We start from the raw sequence: 14,716 nt of genomic DNA, 5'->3' as shown, positions 1-14,716 counted from the left end.
TTAACTTTTTGACCATTTAAGATATTTGAGATCGAGTTGATTTTGTTGATTCAATGCCATTACGAATGGGCCTTCATTGTACACTTTTTCAGACAGTAAGTTCACTTTATTTCCTTATTAGATTTATAGTAGTAAACTTTAAATCCCGGTAGATGCAATCAAGAAAACCAGACCAAAGTTTATCATTATTAGGTTACTTCACAACAATCTACGTACATAAATAGATAAAACAATTGATCAAGTGGACTTCTTTTCCTGTTGTATAATTTGAAGCTTTAACTTGTTTTATCGTCGTTCTACTGTAAATGTACTTTGTGTGTTGATATTGGCAAATAGTGCATTCTCTTACACTGTGTAGAATTTACAATCCATGCTTTACTATTTGGTTACAATATGGTATAATACAACAATTAGTTTACATATAGAACATGTTTATTTAAAATTTAAAATGTTATAAAAATAGTAATACAACAAGAACCAAACTTTGCAATAAAATACCCTCTTTATAAACCTGACAAAAACGTTGTCATTAGCTTAGCTATAAAAGGGTGGTAGGTCTTTAAGGGAGTTTGTGTGATACGCTTTATTATAGCTTTATTCTGAGGTAATATAATGAATTTTAATATCCTGATGATAATTATACAAATTCGTTAATTACAAGGAAAAATGGGTACTTTCCTGTTAAAGGGAACATTCATTATTATCGATGATTTATTTTCGATGTATCGATATTTTTGTTTTACTTCATGATTGGTATTCCTTCTGTTTTAATATCTTCAAACGCATTTAAATTACAAATTAAGAACTAACCTTTTCTAGGCAAAAATAATAGCCTATATGATTAGGACATGAAACTATTCTAAACTAACCTAATATAACTAACCAAACTTGCTGTATAGGCTAAGTTACCGTTTCAAAATTCCATTTGATAACAGAAGAGAAAAGGCATGGGGAATAGGCTATCAAATGGATTTTTTATGGTTGGTTAGGTTAGTTTAGAACAGTTTCATTTTAATATAGGCTAATATATTTTTTTTTTATTGTTTGTTGATACTGAACAATATTTATTTACTGTATCCTATATCGTACTTGTCAGCTGATATGTTTCAATTTGTTACTATCAATATATCGGATGGAAAACAAAACTATCGATATATCGAAAATAAATCATCGATAATAATGAATGTTCCCTTTAACAGGAAAGTACCGAAAAATGTGGTTCGGATTCCACTACTAACTGTAGATCCCTAGTTGCCGTTGGCTGTATAGGCTATCAATTAACAGCTGTGTCTAAGGAATATGTCGGCATTAGTCACTTAACGAGACTACAAGATCACCACTCATCCTACACTCATCCTCCACTCATATTTGGGTTAGGCACAAAGTGAAGTGACGTCCCCATCTTAAATAATTGATATAATTGATAATTTATTATTCGTATGGATCAGCAGTACAGTAGTAGAAAGCTGTGCCCATTTCTAATCAGTTTCCAGTTATAGCGTTAATGCATGTACTGTAACATATTTGAACTAAGCCACCGATAGAGTGCTCTGCTATACATTTCTGATTTCTTTCGGATACAACAGTTTTTAACGGAACCCAAAGGGCAATTTATTGTAAACTATAGCATCTTTTACGTCAAAATAACTATTTTATCAACTTAACATAACGATGGTAGGAAATTTATTTTAATATGAGCACACCTTTTGGAAGTGGCTAATTTAAGTATGTTTTATAACCAACAAGATTAACTGCTGCAAATCCATATTGATTGAATGTCTACTTACTTATCCATACGTCAATAGCTAAGGACAATTTTAGATAAGACCTGAACCACAGTCAAAAGAAACGACGTTACTTCGCTTGTCTGTGGCTAAACAATCTCCTGTCTTCTAAAGACTTTTAAGAAGAAGGGAATTTTAAGGCTACTTCTGTCCGGGTTTTAGAGGGTGTTTTTACGAGTGTTCTCCTATCCATTAAAATTTAACCAACTTTTCTCAAAAATATTTTGACTCAAATTAAAATCTTATTTGTAAACAAATGAGTTGTGTAGCGAAATACGAATTTCCCTTAGGCAGTGGCTGTCCCCAATTAAGTTTTTAGGCCAGAAATAAATTATTTACAACATCTGAAAATTTCGAAACAGTTTTTCGAGATTTTTGTGCAAGCATACATACATACAAGCAAACATACGAGCAAACATTGCTCGTATATGAGTATAGGATTTGTGAACGATTATTCATGCTTTAGTATTGTAAATAAGTACAAACCGTAAGTTCAGTTGACATTAGTAACCAACATAAAACTCATATTAAAACAAGCTATAGATTCTACAATATGAGAAGTTTATTTGCAGTTTTTGAAGTCAACAAAACAAACGTGTGTTTTATGTCATCTTGCGATCATTGTTTATTGTTAACGTCGTGTAGGATCCGAACATATGTGATGACGTCAACTCATGGATGGAGCATAAATACAATAATTATGACATCATAAACGTTGCCTAGGCCCCGGTTGGCCTCGGATACCAGATTCATCCGAGGATACATTTACATTCACTAAGTGCAAGGCCTGGTCAATAATTCTTCGCTTTAGCATCTTGAAAAGTCACGACCCGTTTCGGCACTTCTCCAAAGTTAAGAGACGTGTTTCGGTATTTTATTTCCTGTTTCTCTCACCGCCGAGCGCTGATATCAGTGTGGAACGAAAATAAATATCCACCTTTTGTGGATACGTATAAATAAACTTTCACACAAGTTAGTAATAGCGATTCACTTTGAAGTACATCATACAATGTGTGTACTCCCGGAGTGGTATATTTTAAGCCAAGATATGTTAAACAGTAGACGTTGGTATACATAAGATACTCATGAAACCCCCCTTTTTAACACATTTAAGTTTTTAACACATAATGGGGACGCCCTTCGAGAAGTAAGCAGCAAATCTTAAATGGGAGCATAGGTTGATGTAGACATAAAATTAAAGATCGAACCCGGCCTCAAAAGGTTGACTCTATCCAAGATGGCGACGTTTTCAAGCTTCTCTTAAGTTCTTAAATCCACTTGTTGACAAATATTGTAGTCATGTTTATTTCCTATCCCAACGGTATCAGCTGTTGCTTCGTATAACTTATGGTAAACTTGAAAAGCCGCCATTTTGAATAGAGTCAATCGGTTGAGATCGGGTTTGCGGTCATTATTTTATACTAATTAAGACCTTTAACTTGGTTTCTATATCAACATAAGCTTAAATTTATGATTTTACACTTAAAGAAGAAAAGAGTCGTTTAGCTGATGAGAACACCTCAAACGTGGGCCGCTTTCTGCAGTACCATTGACTAGTCAATGGTAGTACTAATTTCAAAAGTACCACTTTCTGTAGTACCTAATCAAATATGGTGTACACTAAAAAAATTTACTTTATTTTTATTTATGGGACACAACATAAGTGTTCCAGGATAACTGCAAATGTGTTTAACAATAAATATTTAGGTAAAAACTTAAGTCATACGGCTGTAAATGATTTAGTTAGGAGTTTTTTGAAACTGGTTCAGTTACCAATAAGAAAAGAACAGGATGAAGGGTCTAAGATGAACTGACACAAGTAAAAGTAGTTGATCAATTTGTAATGAATCATTTTACATTGTTGATTCAAAAGTACAACGTGTTTTAGTTATAATTTTACCATAGAAAATTATGTTTTTCTACTGTAATTTTTAAACGGTAAGAGGTAGAAAGGAAATTAAAACATGTAAAATGTTTGTTTAAAAAGGACCTTCCACGTGATATGAAATATGTTATACCTTGCTATTTAAGAACTTTGAGTTTCCAGCTTCCTTTTATTCTTCAAATTCGAGATTTTTTTTTAAATTGGAAAATAACACGGAAAATGCCTTTACTACAAGCTATAAAGAGTGGCTCAAGAATAAGCTTGGAAAAAATTGGCGCTGTTCCGTTCAGTAGTATTACGGTACTTAACTTCAAAGTCCTTTTTTAAAACGTTTTGACCCACTCTGTAAATACGGTTAAAGATAATTTTCGCCAAAATGACCTCTAAATGGATGTATCACACAACCAATGTTTACATTTGAAATTTCCTCAAAAAGCACTCCTGCCCCCCAAATTGGATTTGGCATGTCCAAATTAGAGGGAAATGAGAATTATTAAGCCTTTATTTGTACACAACAGATATGGAAAGTTTTCAAATGAACAACCTGTATTAAACTGTTTCAGGACTTTTCTATCACAATTTATATTTAAGTACGTTAGTGAACGTAGACTTCAAATTCGAATGGTAGGTTGTAAAATCTGAAGTGTTAATAATAGAGTGTTTTATGTAAGATATTAAAATCTCCCAAAATTATGTACCAAACTTTTGGATCTGTTCAGCTGAAGACAGTTTTATGGTAAACTGTCTGGTATAAGCAGAGGACTTTTGTTGATTAAACAAAATTAAATTGATTGTGATATTAATCTAATAATTGAAATTCTCGTCCTCTAGAATTATAACAAAATAGTAAAGTTCAATTTGTAAAATTTAGTACTAAATAAAAGACATCGCTCTCGACTGAGTGACTCTGGGACACGAAGAAGTAGTCAGATCATGTCTTGAGGTTGAAATGTGCTGGAATTCCCGCACAAACGATCAAGGAAAACATGACAGAACTTATTCATCAGTAGTGAAAGAAACTAATACAACTCAACTACTTCAAGACGAAAACGAAAATATAATACGAAAACAATGCTTTCTCCATGCACTAGGGGGTAAAAGCCAAATTGTGTGCAATTTAGATGTAAATTTTATGAAAGTAATACATTCTACGTTTATCTTTATTTCTTTGTCTTAAGGTAATTTAATATTTTTTTTACCGAGTAGTTTTGTTTGTTACAGAGATCTTCCAATGACAGCGTCAGACAAGCTGACCTGTTAGTTGAAGAATGCCTTTAAAATCCGTTTCAGAATGTAGAAATAAAAGGTAAAAAGGGTAAGTCACGGTTTCAACGAACACTGATAAATTACATGGCCTTCACTAGTGTGCGGTGTAATTATAATAAAGAGGAAAATCGAGGGTTTTGGTACAAAAAAGGTTGAATTTACGAGAGAGAAGAAAGAGTACGTATTGTTATGAGAGGTGAAAGATGATGTCACTGGCTAAAGCAGGGGTTTAAAAACAATCCCATTAAACTACCTGTTATTTTACTGGTGAAAAAATATGTTTTCCTAGCTAAATTGGCGTTCGGTACCTGATTTCGGATTGATACCTCTTTCGATTTGATTAACCTTGAACTTTTAAAAGTGTTCTTTTACTGAAAGAGATCTTTTAAAATTACACTCATTATCTAATCAGACAAACTTAACTGTTGATGGGAAATCGTGTGAAAGGAACGTGTAATTATGCACTTTACCAGCAGGTGTTTAATTTGATCGTGTTCAATCTCATACAACCTTGCAGTGTTATCAAAATAAAGCAACGCTACACCAAACGCTTCAAACGTGATTGTATACATTAAACAAAACAGGACTTAAATTTTAATTATATGACGAAGGAAATTAAGTTTGACTGGCTGAAACCAAAAATATATAATCCATACAAAAACCGATGATTATGTGCTAGGTTAGTTTTAATGTTTTTTTATGACCCCGGAAAATCGTTTCCTCCTTTTAATCAACCCAAATGTTTGATAACCCATGTGATTTACAGTCTTCTAATATTATTTCCACGAGTTACCATTGACCTTTGGATATTAGTAGACTACTTATCCGATCGTCAAATTTGATGTTTGTTTCTATGCGAGTCTCATGTTTGTTTACGTTCGAGTTTGTTGACGGCTAAATGTTTTTCCTTATTTTATGTGTACATTGAATAGTCAATTAGTAGAATGTGCTTCATTCTTTGTTTAATAATACCAAACCATCTTATTCATCAAAAAATCAGTGTTCAGAACTTTTTCCATATCGTTTTACATGATGAACAATCTATCGTTTTAAAATTGGTGAAATTACAAGAAATATATATTAGTGCCAGACATACTTTTTGCATTACTATAGCAAGAACTGCCGGGTCGAAAGTAGCTCTTTTACTCCCTAGGCAGTAAGAAGCATTTTAGTTCCTAGGGAGTACAGGTCAGCTGCCGTAAACACAGATGTAAATTTTGATTTACAGCAATCACATGTGCAGAAAGTATGTATCGCTCGTTTTAATCGGTTGAAGCTTATTGTTGCATTTTTGTTAACAGTGTGAAGTATCGATACACTAACACAATCGTATTAATTCAAATGATTGAATCACTTACTAGGCTTGTTTGCATAAGTTAAATTGAAAACAAGTTATAATTAGTTTAGAGAGGGTTTCTTTACCTTGGATTCACCTCGATCGTAAAACTTGAACTCGGATAGAAAAGAGTCGCCTTAAAAGCCCTAGTGATGGAATAATTCTATTTCACTGTCTCCAGCTGATTCATAAGGTTAGTAAATATTTAAGGAATTTGTTTATCACCGATAACATATATGAACACGACACCGAATCAAAACAATACATTTGTTCTTCAGGACTTGAGGTAAAAAATTTGAATGATAATTCATTTCTAGCTGTAAGATTTCTTAGTTAAGGCATAATCAGGAAATTGAAAACTCTAGAAATAGTTAGGGTTATTGAAAATAAGTGACTTTCTAAAATCATAATGACTTTGTTTTAGACATTCAATCATTATTACGCATCACAGATGCACCAAATAATTACACTCATCTTTATAATTGCTCATGTGCACTGATATACTTTACGATTTAAGTACATTTATAATAAATCGGGTAAGAAGGATCTATTTCTCTATAATTAAGCTGTAAATAAATACATATAGGTTAATTTTAAAAAAAATTAGTAAATCATTGTAACACAATTTTAGAGGAAACAAAGGTAAAGTTCTAGGAACAACAACCAAGACCTAACTTGGGTTCTATAAATTGGGTAACAGTCCCAAAACAATTAAAGAAGTTTACATTTCACTTTTACCATTTAGCTGTAAATCCCAAAATGGCTTCGCCAGTTGTGCTCCAAGTAGCTAACCTTGAATCGGAATCACAGTTCACAGTATACACTTTACACAAACAACCTCATACCTGAATCAGATGGTGAATCGGTGGTTGGATTTTCCAAATGGATATCATCCCTCGCAAACTGATCCCATTGGCACTGAACAGAGCACAAAAACGTAAAAAACACAAGACAGTGGACGTCCGGCTGCATGGCTCAGACTGAACACTGAGACCTGTTTGAGACCAGTTCGCTCTTTTCCTTATCTGTAATCAAAATGAATATATAATTCCTCAACGCTTCTTACCGAATGATGATTATACACCATACAACACGTTACTACTAATAATAATTAGGCCCCTATGTATTTACACGTTTGTTTGATTTTCTAAATGTACTATATATTTTTTAAATTAAAGATGGTGTAAATGATTACTGGCAAATCACCGTCTGGAATGTTTAGATTTTGGGATTTTGGGTGATAAAGTGATATTTAGGGACAGCCGGTTTGATAGGAAATAATTGACTGCACTTTATAAAAAGGAGAAAGTTAAATAGTGCCATGGTTCAAACATACTCCCTTAAAAGATCATTCTTATGGGTCAGTTGCAGACAATTCAAATGTTTACTACAACTTATTTCTTGTTATTTCACTTATTTCAAAACTAATAAAATAAAACGACATACTCTAATTAATAATAAGCAATAACGAGCTCGTCCTCTGGTTTTCGACCAAATAGTAACACCCAAATCATAAACATGGCCCTTACAAGGAAAAACATAATTTCGTCGACGTCTACAACGTGAAACTTACAAGCTTAACATTTAACAGATAAAACAAGCTTTGGATTAAACAATAGGATAATAAATATACGTCTACAATTCTAAATCAATGGTATTCCCTTGTAGCTCTTTTTATTGGATCAAATCTAATTCCCTGGGAGAATCACATTCATATAAACTAAGAATGGTCAATGAATTTGGATAGCCTATTACAAGTAGACTAAACTAAATAATCATACTTATTGATCAGTATCGTACGTGTTATTAAATTTACGGAGAGTACATGAAAATACGTCTAATAACGCGCTTTAAACAATATTTACAGATTGTTAACCCACAAGACATTAAATACATGTAAAAGATGGTAAGTGGTGATCGATTACTATTGGACTCTTCAATCATCATCAATCCAATAGGCAAATGTCACTTTAATATTTGACACGAGCATTGAAGAATTGTGCATTAAAATGGACAAACATTTTAATGCATGGGATTTCAATATTTTGATTTTAAAACAGTTTGATGCGATGAAAAATGTATTTCAGAGACTAGGTTTATTTTGTTCTTTACTAAAAACATCACAGATCAGACTCAATTATTTTTACATTGTTTATTTAGACTATGGATACTAAATTTTCTTTGCATAACAATTTGCAAACTTACCTAAATACTAACAGCTATATCCTGAAGAGTTGGGCGTGACATTCTATTTCTTTCAGAAAATTTTCAAATCCCTTTTCTTCTGAAACTTATCTTCGGTCACAGTTAATTGTGTCTCACTTATGTAAATGATCATTGAGCACCGCACTTTCGTTTTATAATTTACTTTTTACACACACTCAAAACTCAAAACACATTCATTTCACCGCGTATCTCAGTAAGTTAAAATAAATCACTTAGATTTTAATGCTTTACCAAAATCTAGTAAGATAGTATAGTGTAAAACACCCAAGACTGATATTGTAAATATATTATTGCCAATTTCATCACAGACTACTTCATATATTTGTCACTAAACCGTTACCGGACATAGATCACACATAAAAATGGGCTTCAGATTTACAATCATTGGATGAGAAATATAGATACCTAGAGTATCCAAAATCAATATTTTTAAAGATGTCTACGAGAAATCCAGCTTTGGAACTCATCACAGCTGAGAACTAATTCAGACGATCTTTCAATTCCATTATGAAAGCTGGGAAATGTCATCTTGGTTGAGGCTAACTGGGTCTCTAGTTCAGGGTAGGAGTCGGGGAATATACGTCATCTATGTCCTTCGGGTAAATTACATGAATGTTGGAGACAGGCTTTCGTCATAACGACTCGACTCATCTTAATTTTGGTTAAACCCATTGCACACATTCTAACGAGTGAAGTGTGTGTATTGTAGTGAACAAAGAGATTAAACATTCTCTCTTATAAGGTTGTAAATAAAATAATCACTTTGCAGTGTGGCTTTGGGTTAATATATTCTTTTCAAGTGATACGTTTTGGAACTTAGTCCACTTTCAAACTGCAATAAATAATAAACACTTCACTTTAGCTCACAAGATTTAATTCGATTTTACAAATATTTTTTTAAGATACAGGACTTATATTAATAATTTGTTGACTATTGATCATCTAATTTAAATATTTTCTCATAAAGAGGGTTTTTGAAAAAATTTGGTTATTTAAAATATTGGGATTTTTCTGGTTTTCTGCATATATTATGTGATTCTTTGGTTGAACCCATTCTGTTTTCTTTGTTTAGAACTTTTAGAATTTTCATGTTATTTGTTAAATTTGTGTAATTGTGGTATGTTTGAAATTTGACTTCAAGGATGTTTTATTGTTACTTTTAAGGGCTTGTATGAGCTCTTTGAATCTACATCCAAACGAACGTCCTATTTGACCAATGAGGGATTGCTCACTATCATTGCAGTTAATTTGGTATGTACCAGATATGTCGTACATTATCTTGATGTTCTTCGTTTTTGGTTATTTTATTGGTTATCATTTTAAAATATTTATTTTTATTTTGATGCCAATTTTGTACCCAGATGTTTGAAAAGGTTTTCTTTCTTTTCTGTTAAGAGTTGTATTGAATGGGATATTAATGTATTTGTCTTAGTCATAGAGCACAGAATATACATTTCTATTCTAATTTCTATGAATTTCTATTCTGTGCTCTCCGGTCTTAGTTGTGCTCTTGATTTTTATTTCTTTAGATTTTTATAATTTTATTAGATTGTTTATGATGTCTTGTTTGTATCCGTTCCTTGACGCTATGTATTAAATTTTGTTCAGTTATATTTTGGCATTCTCTTTTACCATTGGATTATCTAATACATACGGTTTAGCATGGATAAATAGAGAGTACAGTATACCATCCAAGGATGTTTAGAATTTGATGAAATCATTAGGACGTATTTAGGGGTTGGCAGATGAAGACAATCTTAAGGTTATTTGTGTCGTAATCAAAACCTGTGTCTTTAGCCCTTGAGCTGTTGAACATAATGTAAGATTAGATTACTTACGTAATTCCAGTCAGACATCAACAAAATATGTCAATTCAGTACATGTTTCGGTCTCGTCAGCTTCAAGTACTTGTAAAGTTGATCGGTTGTTAATATCATCAAGGGCAGACACAGTACGACACGCAAAATTTACAATAAAATACGCAAAACTTTTAAAAATAAAAAAACAGGCCTGTTCTGACAAAGTAATACTAACCGCACAGGTAGCAAGGGGCAGACTACTTACTTAAGTGAGAACAGGCATGTTTTTAATCTTTAAATGTTTTTCGTATCTTATTGTAATTTGTACTAGTGATCGAAAACTTAGTGTGTAAAGACTTCTCTCGTTCTCACGAGTCTTTTCAATCCTGGCTACTTACTTGAAACCCTTTGAAGCTAAGCTAAGTCAATTCGTTAAAACACGTTCGCTACCGTAATAGTACACAATTTTTCATTCATATGGACCAGCGACGCACATATGCGACGGCCGGTTTCTACCCGTAGTCTGCCGTAGTATACAGGGTGATTGATATGTGATTTTTTTCATAAACCTAACCGTTTCAAAGATAATAATGGTTAAAGTTTTGAAATTTCTGCATGAGAAAGAGTTTCGATAAAGGCCTAAGCAAGCATGCCAGCTGTTTAATTCGAAAACCATTCAACATTTCACAACTTAAACCATTATTATCTTTGAAACGGTTAGGTTTATGAAAAAAATCACAAGAATAAAATCGTCTTAAAATTACATTTTCTACCAGAATACATCATAAAATACAGGGTGTTCCATAAGAAAAATCGAAGTTGGCGGCCATATTGGAAAAATGGCGGCTAAAATATTTTTTTCGACTTTACTACAATTTTTTAAATAAAAAGTCCAAGGCACTTACTATTTAACTTTTTTTGATATCTCTTATGGTTTTCGAATAAAACGGCTGGCACACTTATATCAATCACCCTGTATATGCGACGGCTAGTCACATTAAAATACTGGCGAGTGACGACGCGTATTTGCGTCGGTCTTCCAATGTTATCAAAATGCTTATACCTTTGTAACGGTCTATTTGAAGGCACTGAATTATCTGCAGTGGTCTACAGGGATGTATGTCGCACAACTGCGTCGCTTGGTCTGTGGATATGATGATTGGTGACGTTATTTGATAGTTGGAAAAACAGTTTTTTACTTTGCTGCATCAAGTATGTATATATGGTGCATGTAAGCTGCTTTATCCTGTGTAACTTTTATATTTGTTCAATAATAAACTGTTCTTAAAAATCTATTTATTTACTTACTTTCACCCAAGAGCATAAACAAAAATTAACTGTCACATATATACTCATTAAAATTAATGTTATTTTGTTTAATTAAATAGATAAAAGTGAAAATCAAATCAGGCAAATGGAAATATGCTTATAGCCCAAGCAAATTAGGAAAAATAGAGGAACAAATCTATGTATTCCCAATTTTTTTCAAAAATGTGTCGGGGAGGGTCCCCTAATGAATATATGATAGGTGAGAATAAAATCACCCTGCCGCTCTCTGGTGGTGGGAGGTGTAAATGCCCCAATTTGCGGTTTTTTGCTTATAACTTAAAAACGGCGTGTAGTAGCTTAAATTGTTAAATGTAAAGGTTAAAGCTTATTAAAGTTTCTACAACTTTGATCGTATACATTATTAGTGAAAGACGCATAGTTTCTGAGATATCCGTGCTCAAAAAAATAAAATAATGTTAAAAAAAAGTTTCCATCTCACATTTTTTGTTAAAATCTTATTTGTTTCTCCTTCTCTGTTATTTTTCAAAAATATTGACGGAAAGAAGGTTGTAGATAATTAATTTTACTTCAATAGTATATACAAATATATAAATAGATAAGATGTAGGTATAAAGTTACAGCGTTTTTAAAAGAGAAAATCATGAATTACACAAATAGTTGCAAAGTTTTAATTTTTTATCATTGCACGATTTGTATGGTTTCTGATAATTGTTTAGGCAAAATATAAGTATATTTAAGGAAAAAATTGGTAATAGTTATGTAAATAACAATTTGACAAAATAAAATGTTATCTATTTATTTTGATGATCCAAGTTAAAACAATTAAAACATACAAAATAAATTCATATTTAATTATAGAACTAATGTTGATTGAGCCTACTGAATGTGGATCCAGGTGTGGGTGCAGAAAAAACGGCATCCACTGTTCCCAGGTATGTACCTGCGAGGGAGCTTGCCTGAACCATGCAACAACAATGTGAAGATGATGATGAAGAAGAGAATGAAGAAGAGAATGAAAAGAATAAGATCAATCTTTATCATAACATGAATTTGTGATGTATTTCTCAGTGGCAAGAACTAGAATATTTAATTATAGAACTAATGTTACCTTAGCCTTTGTTTTTGAAAGAACAAAGTCTTAGTCAACATTAGTTATATAATTAAGTATGAATTTATTTTGTATGTTTTAATTGTTTTAACTTGGATCGCCGTAATAACCTTTACTACCTTTATAGATAACCTTTTTATTTTGTCAAATTATTATTTACATAACTATTACCAATATTTTCCTTAAATATACTTATATTTGTCCTAAACAATTATCAGAAACTATACAAATCGTGCAATGATAAAAAATCAAAACTTTGCGACTATTTGTGTAATTAATAATTTTATCTTTTAATCTTAAAAAATACTGTAACTTTATACATCTTATCTATTTACATATTTTTATATACTATTGAAGTAAATTTAATTATCTACAACCTTCTTTCCGTCAATATTTTTGAAAAATAACAGAGAAGGAGAAACAAATAAGATTTTAACAAAAAATGTGAGATGGAAACTTTTTTTTAACATTATTTTATTTTTTTGAGCACGGATATCTCAGAAACTATGCGTCTTTCACTAATAATGTATACGATCAAAGTTGTAGAAAATTTAATAAGCTTTAACCTTTACATTTAACAATTTAAGCTACTACACGCCGTTTTTAAGTTATAAGCAAAAAACCGCAAATTGGGGCATTTACACCTCCCACCACCAGAGAGCGGCAGGGTGATTTTATTCTCACCTATCATATATTCATTAGGGGACCCTCCATGACACATTTTTGAAAAAATTGGGTTCTTATTTGGACCTATTTGCTTGAACTATAGTCTGTAGCACAAATAGGCTACTACAATAAAACCCGGTATTGATAATAAATATAAACAAATGACGTTGTTGGCCCGAATCCTATAGCATTAACATATGTTTTTGCAGTTCCATTTAAGCAATGTTAAATAATTTTTTCGGGCCAAAAACGTAATTTGTTTAGGTTTATGATCCATACTGGTTCTTTTCAAGTATTCGTGGTCTGTAGGTTTGCTGCGGCGAGGGTATTTTATAGTACTGTATATAGAATATTATGTTTTTCATTCACGTTTTGAATTCATGTCATGTCAAATGTTCTTAAAATTCATCATTGTTCAGTTTCCTAATTTTAAGGCTTGTATATGCTATTTGAAACTTAAATTTGTTTGTCCAATGTAGGATCTATAGCAGTTAGAGCATTTTAGAATGTTTGGTAAATTCCTGATCTATTGATTTATTTTACTTGGATGTAACATTTTTCTTTTTTTTAGGAGATAAGTAATTTTAGACACCTTAGGCTACCAAAAAGGTAAAAAAATGGGTTATGGAGATTTAACATGGGGCTAATAATTCGAAATACAGGGTGAACAACTTAACTGTGTCACCATTGATATCTCAGAAACTATTAGATGTATAGAGAGAACATTAAAGATGCATTTCAACTAGTTTTTAATGACATAAAAAATATGAATACCAATGTTTCAAAAATGGCCACCATTTTGCGGCAGCTTTAAAATTTCTTACGGAACACTCTGTCTTTTATGATTGTTTTAGATTTTAGATACAATTTTACTCAGCGAACATACTTTCGAGGGTCGTGAAGAAATAATTGTTGCACGTTTTCAATCAATTCATTTTGGTTTTTGGCCTACCTTTACCCTTTAAATGTTGTAAGCTTCCAGTTAACATAAATTTGTCATACTAGGCTCGAATGCTGTTCCGAGATGGCGGACGTCGACCATAACTTCCAATGTTCTTTTGCACTGCAATATCTGACTTACTTTGAATGTACCACTCAACGCATTGCGCTTTCTCTCGTGCGTTCATGGTGCCTGCTTAATGACAGGGCAATGTTTTGAAATTTCAAGGTTCAAGCGAGAGCAATGAATCAGCTGATAGTTAAAATTGATATTGAACAAAACTTTATGAGCTCAGTTATCATATGATCACCTTCAAAATATACTAGGTATGCCTGGACGTATTGTATAACAATTTAAAATTGTTCTGTTTTTTTGTGTGTTTTTTTTTTTTTTTTTTTTTTTTTTTTTTGGGACAC

At 32.1% G+C, this 14,716-nt stretch overlaps 1 protein-coding gene across 1 annotated transcript in view; it reads right to left on the bottom strand.

Annotated features, from left to right (window-relative positions):
- The window catches only part of LOC129002508 (uncharacterized), a 31,079-nt gene extending 23,817 nt beyond the window's left edge, over positions 1-7,262 (bottom strand). The window contains exon 1 of the mRNA XM_054430366.1: positions 7,117-7,262. Within this exon, the coding sequence (XP_054286341.1) occupies positions 7,117-7,243 (127 nt within the window). The 5' untranslated portion in view covers positions 7,244-7,262. The remainder of the gene's footprint in view (positions 1-7,116) is intronic.
- Positions 7,263-14,716: the final 7,454 nt, after the last annotated feature.

Source organism: Macrosteles quadrilineatus, unplaced genomic scaffold, assembly GCF_028750875.1.
Source record: "Macrosteles quadrilineatus isolate MER2022 unplaced genomic scaffold, UCM_ALF_1.0 Scaffold_9__3_contigs__length_116548681, whole genome shotgun sequence".
In the NCBI taxonomy this organism is placed as follows: Eukaryota; Metazoa; Arthropoda; class Insecta; order Hemiptera; family Cicadellidae; genus Macrosteles; species Macrosteles quadrilineatus.
The sequence above is the reverse complement of the archived record's forward strand: the minus strand, read 5'-3'. Positions and strand labels throughout refer to the sequence as shown.